This window comes from Zingiber officinale, chromosome 7B, assembly GCF_018446385.1.
Source record: "Zingiber officinale cultivar Zhangliang chromosome 7B, Zo_v1.1, whole genome shotgun sequence".
Taxonomy (NCBI): Eukaryota; Viridiplantae; Streptophyta; class Magnoliopsida; order Zingiberales; family Zingiberaceae; genus Zingiber; species Zingiber officinale.
The window spans coordinates 107,582,103-107,609,824 of record NC_055999.1 but is presented as its reverse complement, the minus strand read 5'-3'; the positions used below and the strand labels follow the sequence as shown (position 1 = coordinate 107,609,824).

At 38.6% G+C, this 27,722-nt stretch overlaps 3 protein-coding genes across 5 annotated transcripts; 2 read left to right on the top strand and 1 right to left on the bottom strand.

The window, feature by feature from the left end:
* Positions 1–3,115: 3,115 nt before the first annotated feature.
* Positions 3,116–6,091, bottom strand: LOC122006782 (ACT domain-containing protein ACR9-like). 3 transcript variants are annotated; one of them, XM_042562402.1, is made up of 6 exons: positions 5,780–6,090; positions 5,042–5,257; positions 4,861–4,966; positions 4,245–4,587; positions 3,499–3,783; positions 3,116–3,417 (listed from the first exon to the last, which is right to left on the bottom strand). In XM_042562402.1, exons 1-6 carry the CDS (start codon positions 5,925–5,927, stop codon positions 3,271–3,273), a joined length of 1,245 nt encoding a protein of 414 aa, XP_042418336.1. In that variant the 5' UTR covers positions 5,928–6,090; the 3' UTR covers positions 3,116–3,270. The 3 variants fall into 3 exon arrangements, with proteins under 3 accessions (XP_042418336.1, XP_042418337.1, XP_042418334.1); XM_042562403.1 differs by having other exon boundaries at positions 3,116–3,403; XM_042562400.1 differs by having other exon boundaries at positions 3,116–3,783; positions 5,780–6,091.
* A 3,469-nt stretch (positions 6,092–9,560) lies between these two features.
* On the top strand, positions 9,561–12,886 carry LOC122006781 (probable clathrin assembly protein At4g32285). The gene is made up of 2 exons (XM_042562399.1): positions 9,561–9,796; positions 10,667–12,886. The coding sequence occupies exon 2, from the start codon at positions 10,738–10,740 to the stop codon at positions 12,661–12,663; it is 1,926 nt and encodes a 641-aa protein (XP_042418333.1). The 5' UTR covers positions 9,561–9,796; positions 10,667–10,737; the 3' UTR covers positions 12,664–12,886.
* A 6,723-nt stretch (positions 12,887–19,609) lies between these two features.
* On the top strand, positions 19,610–22,604 carry LOC122006780 (E3 ubiquitin-protein ligase XB3-like). Its single transcript, XM_042562398.1, has 8 exons — positions 19,610–19,917; positions 20,021–20,080; positions 20,167–20,238; positions 20,319–20,440; positions 20,563–20,703; positions 20,833–20,940; positions 21,090–21,348; positions 21,908–22,604. The coding sequence occupies exons 1-8, from the start codon at positions 19,735–19,737 to the stop codon at positions 22,301–22,303; spliced, it is 1,341 nt and encodes a 446-aa protein (XP_042418332.1). The 5' UTR covers positions 19,610–19,734; the 3' UTR covers positions 22,304–22,604.
* The last annotated feature ends 5,118 nt before the right edge of the window (positions 22,605–27,722 follow it).

The following is a 27,722-nucleotide window of genomic DNA, read 5'->3' as shown; positions in this document are numbered from 1 at the left end:
TCAGAAGAACATCTGACAAGAAGATCTTCTACTGCTTGCTCTGCGCTCCTGCGACGCTAATGAAGCTCCGACAACGCACGTTTTCCTTTTCATTTTATTGCTTTGTCGGTATTGCTTTTATTTTCATTAGCATTTTCTGTACTTAGTTTGTAATAATTTTCGAACTGCTAGTGATTGCCCACCGAAAGCACTCAATGAGTGCGGGCCTTGGAGTAGGAGTCGACACAGGCTCCGAACCAAGTAAAATTGGTCTGTGTTAGCATTGCTTACTTTTTCCGCCGCGCTTAACTCTTTTCGAAAGAATTTTCGTAATCAATATTCCCCCCCCCCCCCCCCCCCCTCCCTCTATCGAAACATCACAATCCAACACTTTTGACCCCGCGCACACGGAGATCAGCTAACAAAATGTCAGCGCCGTGAGGACAAGGGGAGTCTTGGCGAAGGCACTTCAACGCTCAAGTCAGTACAATTCCGGCCGGGTGAACGAAGAATAGTAAGAACGTGCACGAGAATGAGTTGCAGATATTCAAAGAACGTACCTTGTCCAGAGAGGACTCCCCATTTATGTACCACCTCTCATAACCTCCGCAATCATGAGGTGACCATGTGTGTCAGAGGTTGTTAGGGAAAGGAAAGCGCACAACCTTGGCAATATGCAATAATTGTCCAAGGAATTTTTTCACTTACTCGCATGTATACCTCTTTTATCATTTGTAGTTTATGCCCTTGTTAAGGTTAGTGAGGGAATATGCTATCATAAGTGGTCGGATGATGGAAGACACAATAACCCTTGATGAAGGTTTTAGAAGAATGTTTTCTGACATGTGGTTATTATTCTGACAAGTTGTTGGGATGTTGTCTGCTGAGTATCTCTTGGCTGGCTAGTAAAGCCGACCACCTTTATATCTATTTCTGCATTAAGCTGCCAGTCACATTCTATATAGTCCACTCTGTTATTTCTTATGCGGTGTATATCTCAGCCGACTAGTAAAGTCGGCCACCTTTATATTTGTCTCTGCTTTAAGCTGCTCAATCATGTTCTGTATAACATTGGAGATTTGCTCGAAGAATGATATAATGTCTTAGTTATGTTAGAAATCCGTTTGAGAAATAATACGATAACCTGCGCGTCCTGGAAATTCATCTGATAACTGGTGCTTGCTGGAAATTCGTCCGGGTAGCAATATGAGGTTAAGTGCCTTAAGCCTAGTCGGCCTTTTACCCAATTGGGCATGCGCAGAGAGATTTGTGCGCCTTGAGTGCCTTAAGCCCGGCCGGCCTTTACTTTGGCTGGGCTTGCATAGAGAGATCTGTAAGCCTAAGGTGCCTTAAGCTCGACTGACCTTTTATCTGGCCGGCCAAGTCTAGAGTGATTTGTGAGCCTCAAGGAGGCTGACCTTTACTCTGATCACACCTATGGCAGGTCGATTGAGAGATGGGTCGACCATCCCGCGGGCCTGTAAGGCTGGCCGAACTTAAACTCAACCGGGCGAGTTGCCTTTTCAGTAAAGTACTAGGCTCCTTATGCTTGACCAGCTTAAGGGCCGGTCGGCCTCTAATTGTCCGGCTTGTAATCCGGCCAGGTTGGACCCTAGAGCCCTAATGTTGGGTGAGCGCCAAAGCATGGGGCATGCCCTCTTCCCCTGCCCTTGACCGCCACGTCATCTTGACTTTGACCACCATATCACGGTGACTTTGATTGCCATGTCATCTCTTGGGTCTGCTAATGACATCTCGCATCAACTGACAATACAATTTCAAAGACCCACGAATCAAAGTATTGTAGTTTCCATTATCTACGTGAAAAAACATATCATTTTATTCGTAGTTTTTAAATACCTGAGATTACATCAAAAAACAAAAAAAAAACAGGGAAGACAACATTACCAAAAGCTCAGTCATCGATTTCCAAAGCTACATCAGCAAACAACTGCTGAAGCAAATCAGGTCTCAGCCCTGGCGAGCTCAAAGCCTGCAGAAAAACAAGATCACCAACTAAGTAATGAGCATCAATTCAACATCCCTACAAATGAGTACAGAACGCAGTCCAAGAAACGTTACTCGATGCGACCCTCGAGTTAAAAAAACAAAAAAAGAACTAATAAAGGACAAACAACCCCAATCCTACCCAAGGACCAGAACCCTCACCTTCCGGAGCTTCCTCTCGACCTCCAGAGTGAGCGCGTCCAGTTAAGTCGACCTCCGATCCGACGAGGCAGGCTGCATCGTCCCGGCCACTCAAAACGCAGAAGCATTTGAATATAAACGCGGCAGAATCCAAACCCTTCTGCAACCGCGATCCGATCGAAAAGGGCTCCAAGGACGCAATAACTCGAACCCCTAGCAAAAAAGACAAAAGAGATCGACGAACGATGCGAGGGCCAGCAACCGTTCTCCTCGCACGAAGTCAAAACACGACAAAACCAACCTTCGCCATTTCACTCCGTTTGAATCTCCCAACTCGCCCGTTACCAGACCTTATGATGACGTGTATGCTCTTATCGAAGAGGTGAGAGGTGTAAGGACAACAACCGTAGCCACTTCTAAGTAAAAAATTTTACATATTTTTTCATTATCAAAAAATCTATCAAGAACTCAATAACTTACTTCTACACTTTTCATATTATATATATATATATATATATATATATATATATATATATATATATATATATATATATATATATATATATATTTCATCTTTCTATGCTATATTATATATATTTAAATTTTAATAAAATTTAAATTCATAAATTATTAATCAAAAATTAACATTTCTGAATTTTTTTAATATTTTATTTTTAAATTAAAAATAAAAAATTTTAATAAAAAAATAATGAACAAACTGTTCCGTATTCATAGAGCCGCTCTTGTTATCAACGAAAGAGCACCTTCACTATGGAAGGGAGTTCCTTCGGAGCCACTTCACAGTGGGAGTTCCGAACTGTATGCAAGTAAAAAATAGAAATGAGTTAAACGAGAATGAAGGTTATTTTCGCCGTTTTGTTACGTTTTTTTTTATACAGCACGTTTTGGGTGACGGAAAGCAGGTGAGACGGCGTTGATTCTCGAAGCTTCATTGTACCGTCGACAAAATTAATGAAAAAAAGTACACTTTTACATCAAAATTACATAATTATATTAATGTCTGAGGATATACTGTACAATTGACCCATTGATTATTTACGTTTACATAGGGGTGGTAAAGAAAATAAATGTTAAAAAAAAGGCTGAAACATGAAAGCTTCTCTAAATTAGATAGGTTTCTGCTTACCAGCCCATTAAAGTTCTTCTCACCCTATCAACAATATGATTCTTAGCATGTCTACTTGACAAAGGCAAGTCGTTGCTATCAACCAAGAGAAACCTATAGACCTCCCATTCCCTATCAGATGATGAGTGCCTGCCAATTTCAGCCTGCAAATGATATATATATGTGGAGATTGAATAATCGCAGTATTGCGACCAAAAGGTGTTTAGAGATTGTAGCTTGCTTACAGAGAAAATGCAAATCCCTAGCAATTTAAGAGCAAGAGTGGAATCATAGAAGACACGAGGCCTTCCTTTTCCAGAAAGCTCAACGGGATTGGCAACGAGGAGCTCGGTCTCGGGCCCACGATTAACGATCATAACTCTCAATGGGTGAAGCATTTCTGATCTCAAACGAGAGAATAGGAATTCCTGCTTTTCTGGATCAGTAATCTTCTTTCCATCAGTTTGCTGGATGAATAGATCAATCTCTCGGGAGCCTTTCGTATGCGACATGAATCGCCCGTAAGCTATCTGAATCATGGGGAACAAGATCATTATCGGTTATCATGCATCTTCAATGTGCATTTGCAATGACCTGGCAAACTGGGATTATGAGTACAGTGGAATCTTTGTGAAGGTAACATGAGCAATAAAGAGCTAGATAGAATATGCTAGCAGTTTGTATATATTTTTATTGGATAATAAATATAGATGCAATTTTAATCCTGATGACTGGAGAATGTTGTTAGATCTAGCTTTGTGAGGATGTGAAAAATTCAGCTTCTTCATGAAATTGGAACTCATGTCAGGGGTAAATGTTGTTAATCATCACTTTGCTGCACTTCTCTTCTTTCCTAGTGTGAGAGGCAGGGTTACACAAGAATCAATAACCAATAATCAATTAACTAATATGCTAAATAATTCATTTTTTTAACAGCTATAAGTGATATCTAGCTTAAGTTAAATAGCAAAAGTCAGAGGAGAAAGGGAACCTGAATATTGCAATCCTTCAATGTCCTCAAAATGTCATAGAGGAGTCCCTTTTGATCAACACAATGAATTTGAAGCAAAGTCGAAGTATGACTTAATGTATTATCAAAATTCAGATCGGGTTTCTTCAGATTTTTCATGTCTGGAGTGACAGAATGTGAACAAAGTTCGTTGTCTACTAGCTCCAGGCCAAATAGATTTTCAGCAACTTGTGGTGGAAGGCTGGAGAAGCCATGTTGAAAACCATTAGCTGGCAAAATCTCAAAGCTATAAAGAGACTCCCCAAGGATTGCACTCAGTTGTTCACGCGTCTCATCCTGTCTCCTTTGTGTGTGCAAGAGCTCCCTGCCAAAACAGCAAAGTAGAAGGTACAATTTTCCATCTTATCTAAACAGGGCACAGCAGTCTGTCAATATAACAGTCTTGAAACCATATGCTACCTTATGCACAGACGCTTGCCAAAAAAAAAAATATGCACCTATTGCATTAGTTGCTAGAACTTCATTGCATTACATAGTTGATGCAACATTCCAAATGAAAACTAGCATGATAATAGAAATTCGAACAAACACAAGATCCAAGAGAAGAAGTTGAAACAAAATTGGTAGATCCACTTACATGCCATCAGTAATAAAGAAAAGGTTCATGGCCTTGCAATCCGGGGTTGTTGAGACCTTCACTCTGTGAATCAAAAGCTCAAGCTCACAAAGAACCCGTGTGACATCTACAACAAATACGGCAATGATTAAGAAGTGCAACTTCCAACATAAGATCAACTCAGAGGTAAGATATGAATTACCATGCAAGAGTCCTTTCCGATCAGTAGAAAACAACTTCATGAGGTAAACCTGAGAATGCATAGGCTGGTTCGATGAATCAATGTCAAATGGAAAAGACCAAGTCGGGCAAATGGATATTAGTCGGTTCTTCAAACTCGTCCAATGGATGTTACTGGAGGCTGAGCACGGGATGACCCATAATACCAAATAGCACCATTGCCCATCAGTCGATAAATCTTCAATCAAAACAAAAATAATAATATTACAGACCAATTCCAAGAAAGTTTGACTTGGTGACATCAATGAAAAGGTAGCATCCAAACTCGTCATTCAAAAAATGCAGCAGCATTTCCAACAGTAAACAAATCAAAACAAACAAAACAGATGATGACATGTGAACAGCAGTGAGGAGATAACTATCAAGAAAAGGCATTCGCAAACTAGAGATAATTAGTTCAATTTTTATACAGGAAGAAGCAATTTGATTAAAAAAACACACGATTTCCCGAATCGGGAAAAAAGAACACTGCGTCATCAAACAGTATAATGGAGATGAGAAAATAAGAGTTTCAGCAATTACTTGTCAATAAACCTAAAATGTCATTAAAATCAATAATCAGAACACCAGAATCAAAAGGGGATAGAACGATGTACAAGGTATCTAAAGAGGACCACAAAAGCAAGAACAATGACATCGGGATTCGCCCAAGCAAGAATAAAACTAACAGAATTGTAAAAATAATAATAACCACTATCACCTCCTCTGGTGATGCGAAGGCCGAACTCGAGGATCGTGCGGCAGAGGTCGCATCCGAGGCCCGTCTGATCGGGGCAATTGATGGTGATGACGCTGAGCTCCCCGGCCCTCTTGGCGACCTGGATTGCTACCGCGTCGTCGCTCGCCATTCCTATCCACCAGCTCTCCCGATCGGACGCAGCCGATGAATCCGCTGCCTACACGGAATATTCCACGAAGATTCCGGCCTGCCTCCCCCTTACCCTCTTTCGTTCTCTCTCCTCTTGCTTTTTCACGCACCGCAAAAAGTTTATAGGGACTAGTCGGCGAGCAGGGTCAGGGTTTAATACTTTGCCATAAATGTAGCTGACCTGTCTCACCAGAAACAGGGAACACGTTCATTCCACGCTCGTAGCTCCATCGAAGACGCTAGCGAAAGGATGGAGCCTGGTCAGCAGATTTCTCATGACGTCATCTCTTCCTCATCGCGATATCTGGTAACGCGTTCCGTGAGTTGCTCGCGACAGCTGGTGTCCAGGTCAATCGCTGCAGAAGCAAGGCAAAAACGACGCGGACGGGCCTTGGAAGGGATCACAACCGTCCGTCTACGATCGGACAGTTCCCAGTGTGCGTTGCGTGGCGGAGTCCACCGCAACCGTAGGATATGTCGCAAGTGGAGCTGAGGTTTCCAGAAACAGGGGGGTCAGCGTAAATGTGAACCTGATGCAGTCCACTTCTTTTTCAATTTTAAAACAAAATAAATAAATAAATAAAAATATCAAAACAATAGTGTAGTCTAATATTAAAAAAACGAATTCAGGTACCAAAACTATTCCTTTATAATTGGATCATGGCCTATTATTTTCTAATTCCCTCTGATAGAGCATGACATGCGATCCATATCAACCAAAAGCTTTGCTTAGAGATAAAGATTTATTATCGAACTCTATCCATTTTACATTTTTACAACATTCTAAATGATATAAAATTTAAGTATATATAAAAATAAAATAAATCATAAGAGTTTTTATTAATAAAGTCTGAATCAAAAGGCATCTCTAATTATTCTCATATAAAAAAAATAAGGGTCTAATTGAGCCGAGCCGAGCCGAGTCGAGTCGAACTCTTGAATATTTGAGCTTGACTCGTTTATAATTGAACCGAGCTCGAACTTTATTTAACAAATATATTCATGGTTCACGAGTTTATTCGAACTTTTATCGAGCCTAAACGAGCTTAATAAATATAAATTATAAATTTAAATATTTATTAAAAAGTAAATTATATATTTAGAAAAAAATATAATATTCTTATTAAAATTTATAATTTTATTCTAATAAATAAATTTAATATAATTTATTTATTATATTTATCTATATTTTTCATAAGTAGAATGTAAAATCTATAAATTCAATATCAAAATTATTATTTTTTTATTTAAAAGTTTATTCATGAGTTTAACGAACGTGTTCACAAGCTAAAGAGTTGAGTATTGTGAAGTTTGAGTTTGATTTGTTTATCTTAACGAGTCTCATTAAACAAGTTCAAACGAATTTTTATCGAATCGAGTTTCGAATAACTCACGAACGACTTGATTCATTTACCCCCCTAAAAAGAAGATAATATTTTTTTCAAAAAATAAATCAATAGATGACTATCGTATTCTCTTATAAAAAAATACATTTATTTCAATATTTTTTTTAACAATCATAGAGGAGCTCTTATAATAGATAGTATATAAGGTAATTGATATAATATGTCAAAATAAATTATTTTTTTTAGTTTGCTCAAAATATTATATAATAAAAAAAATTATATTAATTTTTTATTATAGGAACTTTCTGATAATTGGTATAATAATTGGATGTAATGGTCAAAAGTGAAATAGTCCCTTAGGATGTTGCTATATATTTTATAAGGAGATAAATTATATAGATTTATTCAGTATTAGCCGAATGATCTATTTATTTTGTAGGAGGTCAGATCTAGATAATTTGAATCTATCCTTAAGGGCAGTGCCCTCACCTATGAGGGAGTAGGTGGGGTCCATCAGGGCAGATCAAATCTTCTGTCCCGAAATTCTCCCTCTCCCTGTCCCTCTGTCCCACGCAGAAAACGACACTCGACTCATGAGAAACACGTGACGAAGGCGGAAACCAAAAGAGCAACCGATCCGCTGGACCGATCAGGACATATCATGATCGGTTTGGGAGGCTTCTGATCGGTCTGTGGACCGATCAGCCTATAGGTGAATCGGTCCACAGACCGATCCCTATTGTCCTCTGAATCCCATCGTTTCCTGATCGGTCTACAGACCGATCAGATAACTTATAGGTTGATCGGTCCACAGACCGATTAGAAGCCTCCCAGACCGATCAGGATATGTCCTGATCGGTCTAGCAGATCGGTTGCTCTTTTGGTTTCTGCCTTCGTCACGTGTTTCTCACGAGTCGGGTGTCGTTTTCTGCGTGGGACAGAGGGATAGGGAGAGTTTCGGGACAGAAGATTTGATCTGCCATCAGGGGCACTGCCCTTAAGCGTCAAATAAATCGTTAGATTTTTTGGTCAGTAAAAGAATAGATCAGGGATAAATAATTTATAATTATTATCGAATTATTGTACAAAAAAGGCGGGTCCCCCCACCCAGCGGCCCCCTAGGCCTGGCCCCACAAAAATCCTAGGAGGAGGTAAATCAACGGTGACATATCTTCCGAATTATGATATGATTTGATGTAGTTAGTTGTGATGATTTTTTTAAATTCATCATCTTCTAGGTTATAATTTAGATCAGGAAAAATAGCTGAAAGTTATCTGAAGGCCTCTCTTGCTCGACACCTAGTAATATGGCCATTTGTCACCGTCTCTAGGAGCCTCCGATCATCCATCCCAGTCCAAATTATATCCTAAGAGGCGGTGGAATCAGAGAGATAACAACTAGTTATGATCAAATCATGGTCATGATCCAATTATAATTATAAGTAATTCATCTTCCAATCTAATTAATTTTTTTTAATGAACCAAGAAATCTAGTCTCAGGAGACCTGAGATAATTTGAATCAATATTTAAATCTGTTAAGAATCGAAACATGACTCCCCTCTCTATAATTGTTTGATCAAGCTAAATAGATTGTGATCAAATTTATATAATTATTACTGTTTTGAAAAATGATATGAAAATATTTTTATATTATTTTTTAATTAATTGAATTAATTTATTATAAAATAATATAATAGTTATTACAATAACAATGGAATAAGGATATCTTTTATATGAAAAATATAGTGAGGGTCTCTTTTTTATAATGTCCTTCTAAAATTTACCCTTATTTATATATTAAAAAACTATGTTAAAATTAGTAACACCACTAGACCCGGCAAAGACCAAAGAGTGGCAACAAAAAAATCCTTGTTTCTATATCGGCGAATCCGTTACGCTCATATCCCACCCACCGTTTTATTTAATCGTGTCGCTTCTCGATTGGCCCGTAGTCCGACTCCGAGCTGAGCTGTACCCAACTCCCGTCTCTGCACAACCCCGCACCAATCTTACTATGCGATATCTTCACAACTTCGGCGGAGAAAATCCAACGGCTGATAGTCTGTATCGCTTAGACTCTTTTATGTCACCACATCCACCCCCTCTCTTAATTCCTCCTATACGCATCTTCATTGCCTTTATTTTTATTATTTATTTGTTTGTTTATTTTCGAGCGCTCTATTGCCTGCTGGTTTTGCTCGAGCCGCTGCGTTCGACGGCGATTTCTGACCAAATCTCTCGTCCTGTCCCTGCGCCATTGCCGACGATATCCCCCCCCCCCCCCCCCCAACCAAAAGCGAAGGATAAGCTGGAGACAAGCAGAAGAGTAGCGCCATCGCAATTGCCGCTGGTTTTCTCGCCAACGGCGTCGGAAATTGAGGGATTTGTGAGGGGAGACTCGTAGGTCGCAAGCAGATCTGGGCGTCGGCTAGATCACTCTTTTCAAAATCGAGATCAGCGTGTGAAAAGACTAGCTTTGGCGAAAGAGGTCGCCGTGATCAGGTGATTGTTTATGCTCTCGTTTTCTGGTCGCGTTATTGAACATCCTTTATAGACCTGCCAGTGAGTTTGCTACTGCTGTTAGTCTTAATTTTAACCATCTAGATGTTAATAGATTTAAGAGCCGATTCAGATCTGCGGTCAAAGCTGCTTCTGAGTTCATTTCTTGTTTCTTTTTTCTTATATAAAATCTTCTGCGAATTCATTAGTCGGCTGAAGTTACTGGAGATCTCAATGTCTTTTCAAGCCTTTGATCCATGTAGAATGTAGTCCATTTTCTTTGTAACAGGGATCGATGAGATGAGTGGTCAATTTTAGTCCATTATTTCTTTTCAGCTAACTGCTAGTTTATGAACAACTAAAGGTGTGTCAAATTATCCGAGGAGAAAAAAAAGAAGATTAATGTGACAGAATGATCATCTAAGAGTACACAGTGGGTTTTTCCCTTGTCGTGTTGGAAGGCTGTTACAAGTTTTGTACATTATCGCATCCTGAACTTACACAACACATTTGGACATAAGTATTGATCTAGTACCTTGATTTGTCTTCTACCGACAAGTTGCAAGCTCTTTCTCACTACAAAGAATCTTCTCGTTTAACTCGATTTGGTTGCTTTTTGGACATTTTGGTTCTTGATTTATTGAAAGGAAAATGGATTCTACTTTTCAGTTTACAATGGCCAGAACAAGTCCATGGCATTATTTCACCTTGCAAATTGCCTCAAAATTTTCTTGCCTTAATGCATGATGAACATTATTATATGTGTATATTAGACATTTATCAACAGTAAATTGTAACTTCTTGTAACTCTTGTTTGAGCAAATTCAGTGAGTTATTATGCTTCTCGTGCTTGACACTAATAAAATTCTCCAGGCAACACCTTACTAAAAGGATATAAAGAAGCACACATACAAGTTAGCAGATAGTCTACGGGAAGGGAAGAAATGGCACCTAGCATCAGAAAGGCTCTGGGAACAATGAAGGACCAGACTAGCATTGGCCTGGCCAAGGTTTCAAGCAACATGGCTCCTGAACTTGATGTGGCTATTGTCAAGGCAACCAGTCATGACGATGAACCTTCTAATGAGAAGTACCTATATGAGATTCTGAACCTTACATCCCACTCTAGGGGTTATGTTAGTGCTTGCATGGTTAGTGTTTCAAGGAGGCTCAGTAAAACCCATGACTGGGTCGTGGCTCTCAAAGCCCTGATTCTTGTTCATCGTCTTATGGTCGATGGGGATCCTGCATTCCAACATGAGATTCTTTATGCCACCAGGAGAGGAACCCGTCTCTTAAACATGTCTGATTTCCGCGATGAGGCGCATTCCAATTCCTGGGATCACTCTGCTTTTGTTCGCACTTATGCACTCTATTTGGATCAGCGGTTAGAGTGCATAATGTATGAAAGGAAACAAGGTGGTGGTAGCAAACACTCAAATGAATCTAGAACCAACCGCTGGAAATCCCCTCAACGAAATGGATCTGATTTTGGTGACCATGATCCTTATGCACATGGGAATTATGGAAGGTCCTCTTATTCATCCCCTCAAAGTAATGGCAGAGATGGGTATTATGAAGAACGCCAGAATGGGGAAGAGAAGAAGCCACTGACACCACTGAATGACATGAAGCTAGAGAGGGTGTTTGGCAGGATGCACCATTTGCAACAGCTACTTGAGCGCTTCCTTGCTTGTCGTCCCACGGGCAATGCAAAACATTGTAGGATGATTCTCATTGCTCTTTACCCTCTTGTCCGAGAGAGCTTTCAGCTTTACGCGGATATATGTGAGATACTAGCTGTTCTTCTAAACCGCTTCTTTGACATGGAGTATCCTGACTGTGTCAAATCATTTGAGGCATATGCTAGTGCTGCAAAGCAGATTGATGAGCTGTGTGCTTTCTATGCTTGGTGCAAGGATACAGGAGTGGCAAGGTCTTCTGAGTACCCAGAGGTGCAACGCATTACTGACAAGCTTCTGGAGACACTCGAGGAGTTTATGAGGGATAGAGGGAGGAGCACAAAGAGCCCTCTAAAAGAGACAATCCCTGCACCTGCAGAGGACAAAGAACCAGAGCAGGATATGAACAGCATCAAAGCTCTTCCTGCACCTTCTGACTACAAGGAAGAAGAGCCAGAGCCAGCAAAGGTGACAGTGGAACCAATCAAGCAGCAACCACCGGAACCCCAACCTGACCTGGTGGATCTTAGAGAGGATGGCTTGACTGTCAACGACCACTCTAATAGGCTTGCATTAACCCTTTTCCAGGGGCCGGCAGCAGCCAGTGGTGTAAATGGTTCATGGGAACCATTCCCTTCATCTAACGGGGATTCTGGAGTAAGTTCCGCATGGCAAAATCCTGCAGCAGAACCTGGAAAAGCAGACTGGGAGCTTGCCCTCGTGGAGACTGCTAGCAATCTCTCAAAGCAGAAGGCTGCAATGGGCGGGGGATTGGATCCATTACTACTGAATGGCATGTATGATCAAGGTGCAGTGAGGCAGCAGGTTAATGCCCAGGCGAGTGCAGGGAGTGCGAGTAGCGTGGCCTTGCCGGTGCCTGGACGAGGTGCTGCTCCTGTGCTTGCCCTTCCCGCGCCTGATGGCACGGTTCAGACAATCGGGCAGGACCCTTTCGTTGCATCCCTCAGTATCCCAGCACCTTCCTATGTTCAGATGGCGGAGATAGAGAAGAAACAACAGTTGTTAGTCCAAGAGCAGCTCGTCTGGCAGCAGTACTCCAAGGATGGTATGCAGGGCCAACCAAGCTTGGCCAGGATCAATAACACCTTCATGGCCAACCCCACAATGCCCTACGGAATGCCGGCTGCCTACAACACCGCAGGCGGATACTACTATCCGACCTATTGAATCTTGTTCCTTCTCAATTCTGTGCTTTGCTTCGCTTCAGTTTTACTTTAATGTTCATCTCCCTTCCTTACATATGTATTAACTATTGTTTGTTCCATGTATTATGTTGAGCTGAGAGACTCTCTTCTGGTGGCGTATCTTGTGCGAGCCTCTCGATCGAGTGCTCTCCGTCCGAACTATTCTTTGTTTCATTAGACTGTGCAACCTATACTTTGTTTCATTAGACTGTGCAACCCTTTGGAGCACTTAATCGTTGTTCTTTCTGAAGGCCTAAAAGTCGTTCTCCCATTTTTCCACTCTACAAGGAATCCGGGGTTAAAATATTTTTACTTTCAGTTGATTCGTTAAGATAGCGAAGTCCACGTTGAGATGACCACTGAAAATGGAAGTTGAATATTCTGTCGCATCGTCAACGTTATGACAAGCATCAGACTTGTTACTTTCCGACAAGGTAAAGAGACGACTTTTTTTTTTTCTTAACAGCACCGAGTCTAAAATTAATCAACCTACTGACTATTTAAATAAGGTGAATACATATTATCTAAATTTATTTATTGTTTAATAAATCAGTAAATTCTCAAAGGCAAACATAAAATTTCAGAACATTATTCCTAAAAGGCATATCAAAATACAATTTTACCCATTTACATGCATGCAACTCCTCTTTCCTCCTAAATTAAATTAAATTAATTTAAACATCTTTAATAAATAATTCTCTATATTTATTTATTTTTATTTTTAAAAATTTAATAAAAAATAATATATATATATATATATATATATATATATATATATATATATATATATATAACATTAAAAAAAAATCCTATTTTTAATATCTCCAATTTTTTAATATGCAATTATAAAAGGATAAACAGAAAATTAAAATTAAAAACAAGAGTTGATTTTAATAATAAATAAAAAATTCACTTTGGTACTAGTTTGGTCAAACTAGCACCACTGTGGTGCTAGTCTTCAAAAACTAATATCATAGTGTTATGAAAGTTTCAAATCATTTGAAGAACTTTTTGGAATGATTTAAAATTGTAAAAGAGAGTTTATTTAGACTCATGTTCACCTAATAAATCCATTGAAGTTGGAATGAGTCTGATCGAAACTCTCTAGGTCTATCAATAGATTTTGCTCAAAACTCATTGATGGATCTAGATGACTTGGATTTATAAAATTTTACAATGGGATAGAAGTGTGGAGTATGTAAAAGGTGGATATGGTGAGAAATCTTTATCCTGAGTCTTCTATGTGAAGTTATAGGCTTGTACCAATTTGCACAAAGTCTGAAACTTTTTAAACCTTTTGAGCAATGCTGGAAATCATGTGCGATAACAATGGAGAACACATTTGGACTCTTGAGCACTGTAAAAACCTATATGAGTTGGAATGAGTTCGATCATAGCTATTTAAGTCTATCAATGGATCCTGACCGAAATCTATTGATGGACCCGACTTTGATTTCTAAAATTTTACAATGAGATAGAAGTGCTAAATGTGTAGAAAATAGATATGGTAAGAAATTTTAGTTTTGGGTCTCTTACAAGAAGTTATAGACCAATGTGACACAAAGTCTGAAACTTTCTAAATCATTTGAACAATATTAGAAATCTTTTATGATGATAATGGAGAACACACTTGGACTCCTGGACACTACAGAAACTTAAAAGATTTGGAATGAGTCCAATTAAAGATTTCTACGTCTATCAATGAGTTTTGACCGAAACTTATTAATGAATCTAAGATATTTGGATTTCTAAAATTTTATCATGAGATGAGAGAGATTAGTATGTAGAAGCTATATATACATTCTACACACTTCACACTTTTATCTCATTATAAAATTTTAGAAACCTAAGTCGTCGAGATCCATCAATGTATTTCAATCAAAATTCATTGATGAATTTAGATAGCTCTGATCGGGCTCATTCCCACTCATATAGGTTTCTAAAGTGCTCAGGAGTCCAAATGTGTTCTTCATTATTATCTTACAGGATTTCTAGCATTGCTCAAAAGGTTTAAAAAGTTTTAGACTTTGTACAAATTGGTACAAGCATATAACTTCGTGTAGGAGACTCAGGATTAAGATTTCTCATTATATTTACCTTCTACACATTACATACTTTTATCTAATTGTAAAAATATAGAAATCCAAGTTGTTTAAGTCCATCGATGGATTTCAATCAAAATTCATTGATAGACCTAGAGAATTTCGATCGGGCTCATTCCAACTTCAGTGGATTTATTAGGAGAACATGAGTCCAAATAAACTCGCTTTTACTATTTTAAAACCCTCAAAATAGTGCTTAAAATGATTTGAAACTTTTAAAATACTATGATACTATTTTTAAAAATAGCACCACCATGGTGCTAATTTAATCAAATCAATACTATTGTGGTATTCGTCAAACCAGCACCAAAGTAATTTTTTATTTTTATTAATAAAATTAACTATTGTTATTATTATTTTTATTTATTACTCTTTTATAATTACATATTAAATTTTTTAAGATATTAAAATAGGAAAAAATATTTTTAATGTTTGATTAACCTTATTTTTATATATTTTAAATAAATTTATAAAATTAAAATTAAATAAATTTAGAGGATTATTTATTATTGTAAATTTCCAAAACTCTAAAATTATTTTTAATCTTTAGAAATCAGTACCACAATATTACTAGTTTGATCAAACCAACACCAAAGTAATTTATTTTTATTATTATTATTATTTTTATTAATAAAATTAACTTTTGTTATTAATTTTATTTTTATTTTTTACTCTTTTATAATTACGTATTAAAAAATTGAAGATAATGCAAAAAAATATATAAAAAATATTTTATTAACTATTTATATATTTTTTAAATTTTTTATAAAATTTTAAAAATAAAAATAAAAATAAATAAATATCAAGGATTGTTTATTAAAATTTAGATGATGTTTAAATTAATTTAATTTAATTTAGTAGAAGAAAAGAGAAAAGAGAAAAGATGAAAGAGAAAGAGCGAAAAAAAATTACATGCATGCAAAAGGGTACAATTGTAATTTGATTGTCTTTTAAAAATAATGAAATCTTGATATGTGTTTTAGGAATTCTAAAATTTTATATATGCCTTTGAGCATTTGTCGTTAATAAATTATTTAAATTTATTCATTATGTATTTTTAACAAATGCTTTATGTCTCAATACCTAATTTATTCACGACAATTCGATTCAATTTATTCTCTGAATATAGAGGTCAAAATAATAGCGTACTTTAAATTAAAGAAAAATATCACTTTTTTCTGAAAAAGCAAAAAAAATATGTGCTAAAGTTTGTTGGCACTGAAGTCTCTTACGGATGCCGCGTCCTTTCGATGCAAAATTGGTAGCTCTCATGTCCTTTCATTAACCTTCATTCAACCGGACCATACCTTGCTGCCATTTCTGACATGACATCTTTCAGTGTTTTACTTATTTACAGTTTTCTTGGTAAAAATTAAAAGCAAATAATCAAATAGGTGTTCATGGATAATTTTATCTCAAAAATGTATAGAAACTTTGAGATAACTACTATAATATATAAAATTAGTAATTAGTTACTATATATTATAACAACTGCCTGTTATATTCTAGATACATATTCATTTAAAAATAATAGATGTCATGAGATCTTTGTATTATTTATTAAAATATTATTTTAAGTCTAGGGAATTATGATGTCACCAAAGGATATGTAGATTATCATCCAGATAATCGTGATTCAAATCCCGTATTTGTAAAAAATATTTCTCTAAATAGGAAATATAATTAAAAGATACTAGATTTGTAGATGGATAATCGCTTGAGTTTCTTTATTATTTTAACATATATATTTAAAATATAGTGTCCAGAATTCTTCTTAATTTATTTTACTTATTAAAATATTATTTTAATTAAGATATCATTCTCTAATGAGTAAAATTAATAAAAAAAAATAGTGACAATATTGCAGAAACTAATAACTCACTATTACCCATTATAGAAACTAGTCTAATAGCCAGTTTGCTATCATTTAAATCTTAAAATCCATCCGAGAGTATTTAGATGGTTTATTTTAAATGATACGTTAATTAGCGCAAGAGCGTTCACATGACGATTTGTCAAACGAGGAACGGCATTTTAATTTTTTTGAGTTTTACGGTGATGAAGAGGATCCCATTAAAAATGGATTACAGTAGGGAAGAACAGTTAAGGTAGAGATCAAAATTAAAATAGTCAATGATCTAGGACCACCTATTAGATGAAGTTGGCTGATTAGATATTTAATATCAATTGGATGTGATAATCCGAACTATCATTTTCCGAAAATTTATGATTGGGATTAAGAGTCAAATAATAAATTTTTCTACTCATTGTCCTTGCCGATCAGACGACATGTCTGGTCAGACAAAAGGTAGCGATCCAATAATAGAAAAGCCAAGTGAAGGGCAGATCGATAGCTCTGTTCAGTACGACCTAATTAGATCATTTCTATCGAGTGACTTCTGGTCGATCAATAAATGAGACCCGCTTATATATCATATTTTTTTGGAAGTTTGTGCCACTGACAACAGAGCATGTCTAACATACAAATCATACTTTGGAAGTTTTTAACCTGTCACATTATATATTTAATTATTCATTTAAGGAAAAATATCAGAGACACTTTCTGACTTGTCTTTTTTAGGATGCTTTGAAAAATGTGAATATGTTTTGAAACGCATGCACAGACGTTACAATGATCCTTTTAAAAGGAGGTCTTCATTTACAGACGGAGGTATACAATGTTGGCGCAGCGGAGACCGACAAGAGGGGGGTGAATTACTGAAATCAAAAATAAAAACTACCCTCCTCGGATTTTAACTCAGAATTTAAATCAGCAATAATAATAGCAAATAAATTAACAAAACAGAAAAAGAAACAGGAACAGAAAATAGACTCAGGGATTTAACCTGGTTACAACCAAAGAGGTTGTTAATCCAGGACAGTAGAAAAGAGCGCACTAAGAAAATTCTCCTTCTCTGAAGGCGGAGAAGCCTTTTACACTTTTGTAGCTCACTAGTTGCTTAGGAATTGCTTACAGATTGATTGCTTGAGTTGTTGTTGAATTCCTAGCTCCAGGTGCCTTTATATAGGTCCTGGAAATTCTATCCCGAGGCTCCAAGGCGCCTCCAACGAGGGTCCAAGGCGCCTCCATGGGAGTCAGCGGATAAAACTTTATCCGTGCGCAGAACGGTCACTTTGACTGGTTGAAGGCGCCTCCAACCTGGCTGAAGGCGCCTCCAAGCTGGCAGCTCAGCTCCTTTGACTTCGTTTCCAGCTTGTTGCGACTTCCGATGCTCCGATCTTTTGGGTGATTGTGGTCAACTGAAATAGGGCTCACCCGAACCCAATTTTCGACCTTCCTCGAGCAGCCTTCCGTCCTGGCTTAACGTCCCTCGAACGCCGTGCACGCTCTTCACGTCCACCGGAGTACTCTTCCGCAGCTCTCTCGTCCTTCGGACGCACCGAGCCCCGTCGGCTCCCTTCCCGTACCGTCCTTCTCGCTAGCTGCGTCTTCCGCTCGACTTCCTGTGCTCCTAAGCTCTTGCACACTCAGACACAGGGATCAAATACAACGCATGACCTAACCAACTTAGTTGATCACATCAAAATTACCACAGGGTCCAACACACAACACTTCGTTATCTACACATTCTTAACTACTATTAATTTTTATTATTCTTTTTGACTGATTTAAAAACTGACTTAAACGTAAGAGGATCAACTTAAAAAATTCTTCCCGACCTGATACAAATGCTCCTAGTTTTTAAAGACAAGGTAGAATTTTATTTTTTTTCCGGTCAACCATAGAATCATATTTTCAGCCTATTATTTCCTCAGTTTTCGGACTGATCAACCCCAAAACTATTATTTTTCAGAAAAGAAATTCCAAACTGCTGCTCATTAACTCACTGAGTCGTGATTTCCGAAGGATTCAAGATAGCGGTTTGTGACCGACAAGACCCAATCGGATTGGCCGTAATTGGAATCCGCCTATCCGGACGTATCCAATATTGATGGATCCGCATCCGCTTACCTTTTTTTTATCTGGCATAAATTAATTGATCGCTTTTTATTTTCAATATTAAAAAATATTAAAAAGATACTCCTTCCGACATAATCATTCATATGTTAAAACACTCAAAACAAAATTACTTAAAATAGCGTAGAATTAAAATAAACACCTTTAAACATCCAATTATTAAAACAACACTCAAATTATAATTTTCTAAAATACCCTTTTATACCAATAATTTTATATACTTTTAATCAAAATTAAACCAAAATTACTCAAAAACAGAAACTCCAGTAATCTGAGCAAAACTGATAAAGAATAGATGTACATTTTAAATATTAAATTTATTTTTAATAATTTTTATAAGAAAAGAAGACACTTATATAATTAGGAATTTCTTTTTTCTTATTTCCTGTTTTTAAAATTTATATTTAAGTGTTATTTTAATATTTTATCATTTTGATATTTTGTTAATATGAGGCGTTTTTTTTTGGACTTTTTATTTTAAATATTTTTTAAAAATGTCTTTAGCATTTAATAATTTTTAAACTGTGCTTAAAAATTTGTTAATAGAAAAAGTGTATCTCTAGTTGACCTTAGAATGAGATATTTTTATAGTAAAATAAAAAATTTTAGAAATATTTTGATAATTCTTTTTTATTTTATAATTTAATGGTATTTTAAAATGTATTTAAAATTTTATTAATATAAAAAAGGTCCTCCTGCATTTATTTTGCCTTCAATATGTCCTAATAATAAATTTTAAGAATACTTTAATAAATATTAATGAAACTTTACGGGTCATTTTTACAAAATATTGGGAAACCTTAAATCTTTATTACGTTAATTATTTCTTACCTTCTCGTCTTCTCCTGCTCACTCTACTGGACCAATAGCCCTCTCCGGCTCTCCTGCATCCTCCGACCCCCTCCATCTCCCGCCTGCCGGCGAGGGGCGACAGTATATCCATTTTCAGGTTCAGGAGGTATTATCGTTCTGGATGGGACAGGGACTGAGCTGCGCCGGCGCCAGCCACGACCACGACTTCTTCGCCGCAGTCCAAGGCGGTGACTTGGGCGCCGTGGAGTCATCTCTCACTGCCAACCCTTACATTCTCTCACGGACTACCATATACGACCGCCTTTCGGCTCTCCACATCGCCGCCGCCAATGGGCGCGTCGAGGTGCGCCTCGCCCTCTCACTGACCACCTCCCGGTCCCGTCCCCTTCCGTGGCTCCCTCTTATGGTGATTTTTTTAACGGATCTCGATTTATGACTATTTTCAGGTGTTGTCGGCTATCTTGGATCGATCTGTCGATCCTGATGTCGTGAATCGGTCTAAGCAGGTGAGGAAGTTCAAAATTTTGCAGCGTTTGGTCTCTCTTGTGTGATTTCCCCCCATTTACTTCTTCTTGGTTTTTATTAAGCAAAGACTCCGTTGATGTTGGCTGCAATGCACGGGAAGCTCGCCTGCGTGCAGAAGCTCCTTGAAGCCGAGGCAAACGTGAGCCAAATTGATGTCTTCAGTTTCACATTTCTGAGCTGCGATGCCCAAATTGATGCGTTATTCTTTCTATCTTCTAGATCTTAATGTTTGATTCGTTAAATCGAAGGACTTGCTTGCATCATGCTGCTTATTTTGGTCGCTCCGATTGTCTCCGAGTGATTCTCTCAGCGGCCCAAACCGCACCTATTTCTGATTCATGGTGAATGCTTGTAAAAATTCGTCTTTTTGTCGGTTGAATTGGATCAAGCTCTCAAGAAGTCGCATTCTTCTGGAAGTTAACTGATTCCTTACTTTTCTCTTTAAATTTCTTATGAGTTAAAGGGGATTTTCTCGGTTTGTAAATGTGAGAGACGGCAATGGAGCCACCCCTTTGCATCTGGCAGCAAGGCAGAGACAACCAGATTGTGTGCACATTTTGTTAGACAATGGTGCTCTTGTCTCCTCCATTGCTGGTGGATATGGGTGAGTTAGAGTTTTCATTATTTTCACATGATCCACAGGCACTCGTAAGATTAGTTAGTGCTATTAGATTTTTATCAGATGCTTCCAGAGAGACATAATACTATCTGATTAACAGATTTAACACCGCAGATACCTTGGGAGCACCCCTTTGCACTTAGCAGCTAGGAATGGAAGCTTGGACTGTATTCGTGAGTTGCTTGCATGGGGAGCTGATAGGCTTCAGAGAGATTCATCAGGGTCCGTAAGCTTCACACACTGTTTTTGCAAGTGTAGTTAGGGTCCTATGAGCTTTATATGCAGCAATGTAGTAAGTTATATACGGCTTGATGGTTACAATGTTAACAAGTTTTCTAAAGGAGTACATTTCCTGACTGTGGTAACTACAGAAGAATACCTTATCTTGTTGCACTCAAGCGAGGCCATCAAGCATGTGCAGCTCTGTTGAACCCATCAGCAGCTGAACCTCTTGTATGGCCAGCACCATTAAAGTTCATCAGTGAGCTTGACCCAGATGCAAAGGCTCTGTTAGAGGCAGCTCTAATGGAGGCTAACAGGGAAAGGGAAAAGAAATTATTGAAGGCAACATCATGTTCCTTGCCATCTCCCACACATTCTGATACAGATGCTGATGAGAACACTATTGAGGTACTCTAAACTTCCTGGTTAGGGTTTCAGTTTCAATGAAACAACTGCATCCCTTTGTTATATCTATATATGAAAACTATGCAGCAGAACTAATAGACCTTAGAATTGGATCATGAAAACTTTTATCCTCTTGTGATGTTATGAAACTAAACATAACTCACTTTGAAGTTCAATGATTATCTTTCTGATGTGTGAATAGTCATAACGAATATGGCTTCTTATTAGTTGCCAACAGTTATGGTGAAAAAAATTGGTTGTTGAAGAAGCATTGTTCTAATTTCCTAAGCTGTCAAATTACAGAAAGACATGCAATTTCAATGTTGGATCAACTATAGTATCTCATCTTTCATGTCCATGTAAGTGTATACAAGTTCACACCCAGCTAGTCTTATCTCACCAGGATTGTTCTATCTATGTTTTTCTTTTTCTAGATCAGTTCCCCATGACTTCTCATGGTCTTAATGAACATCTTATTGGCAGATATTCTTTCTTGTGCTGATTATAGTAATCATGAGTCTCCACTTTTGTAAAACTAGCTTCATATATGAAATCCTTGCAGGAGAGTGATATCAAGCTCTGTGATATCTGCTTTGATCAAGTGTGTACTATCGAGGTCCAAGAATGTGGCCATCAGATGTGTGCTCATTGCATGCTCGCACTCTGCTGCCACAACAATAAGCAGAACCCCATGAATCTGTGTATATCATCACCAACCTGCCCTTTCTGCCGCAGCAGCATCATACGTCTGGTAGTTGCAAAAACTAAAGCCAAAGACAAGGAAGATAAAGATGCCATCTCCAAGCTTAGCAGATCAAAGAGGCATAGAAACTTAAGTGAGGGAAGTAGTAGCTATAAAGGCTTGTCCTCGGCTATCGAGTCGAGTGCAAAGACGAGTTGTGCTGCAGGATGCCTCCCTGATAGCAATGTCAATGTGGATAAACCCTTAGACATATAGCTATGACTTCCTTCCCTTTTCATGCTCATGGAATTCTACATCTGCAATGGTATATCATCGTTAAATTGAATTGCAAACTCTCTGATGCCGAACTTACTGCTGGTTAGATCGCGTGAAGATTGAAGCCAGTGGTTCATCATTAAGACATGCCGCTTATGCTTCTGAGGTAAGTACAGATGGATTCACTTGAATGTTTCATAAGCTACTTCAACCCTGTCAATGTTCTTATTTAGGAAGAAGTGTGAAGGTCTGGCTATCTACATTGAATTATGATGCTTTCTTATTAATAAATTTATCAATTCACAAGTCTAAATACTTCATGATGAGACTCCGTTGCTATTATCTCATCTCTGTGCCATGCATTTTGAATTCTCTGGGAATCAAATCTGCAAATGAAAAAAAAAAACCACTAATGTAATACTATCACTGCGCAAAGAGTTGGTGAATAGATCTGAGATCCATAAAGTTGTGCCCTCTATTTGGTAGTGTATTTACTCCTTGCATCTATCTCTCATGATTGTAACAGCCACAGGTTTTGAGAAAAATCTATCTTAACAACAGACACAATGGTGATGTTAGCTTGCTTGTGAGCTTTCTGCAAACAGTTAGAAGTCCCGCCACACACACACACACACACACACACACACACACACACACACACACACACATTTTTGTTGGGACCTAACTTTAATTGATCAGGCAGTGGTCCAACAAAGTTTTGACAGTTAGTTGGTTCAGGCTTTAAAAGAGTATTTCCGAGCAGTAGGTTGGAAGGTGGTCTAATTTGATAAGGTTACACTTCTTCTAACAGTAGCATGTAATTTGCCTTTGGATTCAGCATAATTTGATGGTGGATTTTTTCATAAATTTGCACTGAAAAATTCTCAGTTAAGAATCTTGTCTATAATGTTCAGTTGCTGTAATGAAAAGTAAAACCTGATTAGGTATTTTGGAATATAAAGGTCTGAACTTAAAATGGTCAATCAGCAATGGCCTTTTATGCAAGTATGGAAGCAATAAGTAAAAGCTTTATTGAGCAGGATGTTGTCCAGCCCGTGACACAGCACTGCAAGCAGTGCAGAGATGATTCCTTCCAGGCCAATCTTAACATTCAATGACAGCAATCAATTGCAAGTCTTGTGAGATGAAAAAAAAGAAAAAGAAAATACTTATTGTGAAATCATTGAACATAGGTGGTCTTATGGAGGAGAGAACAAGAAAGGGAAGTGAAAGAGATTATCTTATAATCTTTTTGATGTGAATCTTGACGAACAATGCCGCGAGATTCAACAATAATAAGATTGGAACTCAGTTTCGGGATCGTCCAAAGGAGGTTTCGGAGGGATGAAATATTGACCCGTTGATTATAGAGAATCAAGAACCAATATTATGAGAACAATGGAGAATATCAACCCAATGATTATAACAAAACCAAGAACCGATATTATAAAAGTGCTGAGAATTACAAGTGCTCACCCGTAATCCCTGCAGAGTTGCTGAAGAACAACAAGGAGGAAAACTCTCTCAAAATATAATGTTTTCTACCCTCTTTGATATCTACTCAAGACATTATATAGAACTGAAAATGGTAGTTTCCAAGGCATGGAAAGAGAAGATAATGAATGCAAGTCTTCATGCACACTCCCTTTCCAACAAATGGTAGTTTCCAATGCATGGAAAGAGAAGACGATGAATGCAAGTCTTTATGCACACTCCCTCTAGCTGTCCTCCAACTTGGGAATTCGTCCAAAATGTAGGTGGCATTAAATGACACACCAATTCCAACCAGAATGATGTGTTTTCCCACCATTTTAGTATGATATTTGGCTAGGAACATGTTGCATCATGATATTCCATTCTTCCGCAGCTAATTGGCCCATTTTAGGGTCGACTTGTATGAAGTTGATCATTCAGCATGACATCGACTGTAACTCCATAGCCTGCCCTTCCAAGATACGAGATGTCAATGCTTGTACAGCATGTTGAACTTGCTTGACCTCTGTTTTCATTATGAGCTCAGCTGGCATGTGCAAGTCCTCTTCATGCTCCTCGTGGTTCAGGACGTACATCTCGACTTGCAGTCTTGTCTCATTGGCTTGGAGCTGATCCGGAGTTGTATCATCCCCTCCTTCCTCAAAAGGATTCGTCCTCGAATCTGAAACAACAAAAGGGGAAAGATCATAAACATTAAAGGTTGAACTCACTTGGTACTCACCTGGAAGATCCAACTTGTATGCATTGTCGTTGATTTTCTCCAGTACTTGAAATGGTCCATCACCACGTGGGTTCAGCTTGGATTGCCTTCGTTTCGGAAATCGCTCCTTTCGAAAATGAACCCAGACCCAGTCTCCAGGTTGAAAAGTAATCGACTTTCGTCCCTTGTTGGCACGGGTTGCAATCTGCTCATTCCTCCTCAGCATGTGTTGCCTTGCCTTGTCATGGATCCTTTTCACCAAATCAGCCTTCGCTTGACCTTTAAGGCTAGTAATCTCATCCACAGGTAATGGAATTAAATCTAATGGAGTTAATGGATTAAAACCATAGACAATCTTAAAAGGTGAATACTTAGTAGAAGAATGTGTAACCCTATTGTATGCAAATTCAATGAATGGTATGCAATCTTCCCATGCTTTCAAATTCTTCCCAATGGCAGAATGCAACAAATTTCCCAAGGTTCGATTAACGACCTCGGTTTGCCCATCAGTCTGTGGGTGACAAGTGGTAGAGAATAACAACTTTGTCCCAAGTTTTCCCCACAAGACTCGCCAAAAATGACTGAGGAACTTCACATCTCGATCACTAACAATTGTTCGAGGGACCCCATGCAAATGGACCACCTCCCTAAAGAATAAATTTGTCACATGTGTAGCATCATCAGTTTTATGGCAAGGGATAAAGTGTGACATCTTTGAAAATCGGTCCACAACCACAAGAATACTATCTCGGCCATTCCTAGTCCTAGGCAAACCTAACACAAAATCCATTGACACATCATTCCAAGGGTGGCTAGGCACAGGCAAAGACATATAAAGTCCATGTGGTTGCACCTTAGACTTGGCTTTCTTACATGCAAGGCACCTAATGCAAATCCTTTCAACATCTCTTTTCATATGAGGCCAGAAGAAATGTTCTTTCAAAATGTCCAAGGTTTTCACAGTTCCAAAATGCCCCATTAATCCACCCCCATGTGACTCCCTAACAAGCAACTCACGCAAAGAACTTTGGGGAATGCAAAGTCTATTTTCTCGAAACAAGTAACCATCATGCATATAGAACTTATCAAATGCACCATTTTCGCATGCTTTAAAGATATCAGCAAAGTCAGCATCATTCACATACAATTCCTTCATGTTCTCAAATCCAAGAAACCTTAACCCTAAGGTAGAGATAAGGGTGTACCTGCGTGACAAAGCATCTGCTACCACATTCTCTTTTCCTTGCTTGTATTGGATCACATAAGGAAACATTTCAATAAATTCAATCCAACGAGCATGTCTACGATTCAATTTACCTTGGCCTTTCAAATGCTTCAGTGACTCATGGTCCGTGTGAATAATGAACTCCTTGGACCACAAGTAATGTTGCCATGTCTCCAAAGCTCGCACCAATGCATAGAGCTCCTTGTCATATGTTGAGTAGTTCAACGTTGCACCATTTGTTAGGACCGAAAGTAGCTAGAGGGGGGGGGGGGGGGGGGGGGGAATAGCTCGTCGCGTTCGCTCGTTGCTCGGCATTGATTGTTTCTTCAAAGATGTGCAGCGGAAATACAAAGAAACAATCACACAACGCTAACACGGTTGGTTTACTTGGTATCCACCTCACAAGAGGTGACTAATCCAAGGATCCACACCAACACACAGACCTTCCACTAAGTAAAACTCTCCTTTATGGTAACTACCAAGGGCGGAGAAGCCCTACAAGACTCAACACAAGAAGAGAGGGAAAGGATACAAGAAATACAAGCTTACAAGCTTACAATGAGTACAAACCCTAACCCTAGCTTCTCTTCTTGGCTTTGATCCGCCTCTTGACTTGGAAACCTTCCAAGATCCTTCAAGAACTGGCGATATGAGCTTTGTGAGTGCTGTGGAGAAGCTGGCGAGAGATCTGAGATGAATCTGCGAAGAGATCCCGAAGGAATCGTGCGCCTGCGACCTTTATCGACGCCAACGGTCGGATCCCGATCGATTCGAATGTTCCCAATCGATCCACGGATCGATCCAGAGCGCCTCTGTGCTCTGGAAAAACGCCTGGATCGATCCACGGATCGATCCAGCGCTTATCGCGCGAAGCAGCAGCGTCCCAATCGATTCACTGATCGATTGGGACATCTGGATCGATCCACTGATCAATCCAGAGGCTTTCTGTTCGCTGGGAAAGGTCTGGATCGATCCACTGATCGATCCAGCACTTGGTATTTGCCCAAAACCAAGTCCCAAACCTCCCAAACCAACATCCGGTCAACCTTAACCTGTTGGTACGTCATGCCTAGCATCTAGTCATTCCCTTGACCTGCTAGGACTCCTCACCAAGTGTCCGGTAAATCCCTTTGACCCACTTGGACTTTTATCTTCGTGCCAAGTATCTGGTCACTCCCTTGACCTACTTGGACTTCCACCAGATGTCTGACCCATCTGAATTTCCTCGTGCCAAGTATCCAGTCAATCCTTTGACTTACTTGGACTTCCCAACACCAGATGTCCGATCATCCTTGATCCATCTGGATTTTCCCTTGCCTGGCTTCACTCACCAGGGTTTTCCTTCTGCCTGGCTTCACTCACCAGGACTTTCACAGTCAAGTATCCAGTCAACCTTGACCTACTTGACTCTTCTGCAATCAATATCTTATTGTCAAACATCGAAATCCAAACCAAGACTCAAACTTGATCAACCAGGTCAACCTTGACCTAAGGGATATTGCACCAACAATCTCCCCCTTTTTGATGTTTGACAATACCTTTAAGTTTGGTCCATTCTGAGTTAAGCTAATCCCATAGCCTTAACTCCATTCATGCCAAAGTATGAATGTTGGTTCCCTTCATTTTCCCCCTATGACCTCCCCCATAGGTAATGAAGGCCTAACTTAAACCACACATTCTCCCCCTATTGGCACACATCAACCCATTTTGAGCTCACATTAACCCGTGCCTCAATTTTGGGCACACTTCAACAAATGCCCCATTTTTGGGTACACATCAACAAATCCATTTGTTGACGACTCTCCCCCTGAAGAGTTGCTCATCGTTGTTCACAACATCACTCGTTGTGATCAACACGATAATGAAGGTCCCATACCCTTCATTTATCCTTAACTTCTCCCTCAATGTAGACAAATACCCAACCTTGAGCATTTTCTAACCACTTGAGTTCCCACTTGAAATAATGAGGATATCCACTCCCCATTTCAAGTTCAAAAGCT

What these genes read in the sequence shown, in the direction of transcription:
- LOC122006780 (XM_042562398.1), top strand. Translation starts at nt 19,735, where the DNA reads ATGGGACAGGGACTGAGCTGCGCCGGCGCCAGCCACGACCACGACTTC. An exon ending in CCGCCAATGGGCGCGTCGAG is followed by an intron (nt 19,918 to 20,020) that starts GTGCGCCTCGCC and finishes GACTATTTTCAG; the next exon opens with GTGTTGTCGGCTATCTTGGA. An exon ending in CTGATGAGAACACTATTGAG is followed by an intron (nt 21,349 to 21,907) that starts GTACTCTAAACT and finishes AAATCCTTGCAG; the next exon opens with GAGAGTGATATCAAGCTCTG.
- LOC122006781 (XM_042562399.1), top strand. Translation starts at nt 10,738, where the DNA reads ATGGCACCTAGCATCAGAAAGGCTCTGGGAACAATGAAGGACCAGACT.
- LOC122006782 (XM_042562400.1), bottom strand. Translation starts at nt 5,927, where the DNA reads ATGGCGAGCGACGACGCGGTAGCAATCCAGGTCGCCAAGAGGGCCGGG. An exon ending in TCGGAAAGGACTCTTGCATG is followed by an intron (nt 4,967 to 5,041) that starts GTAATTCATATC and finishes TATTTGTTGTAG; the next exon opens with ATGTCACACGGGTTCTTTGT. An exon ending in TTCTTTATTACTGATGGCAT is followed by an intron (nt 4,588 to 4,860) that starts GTAAGTGGATCT and finishes CTGTTTTGGCAG; the next exon opens with GGAGCTCTTGCACACACAAA.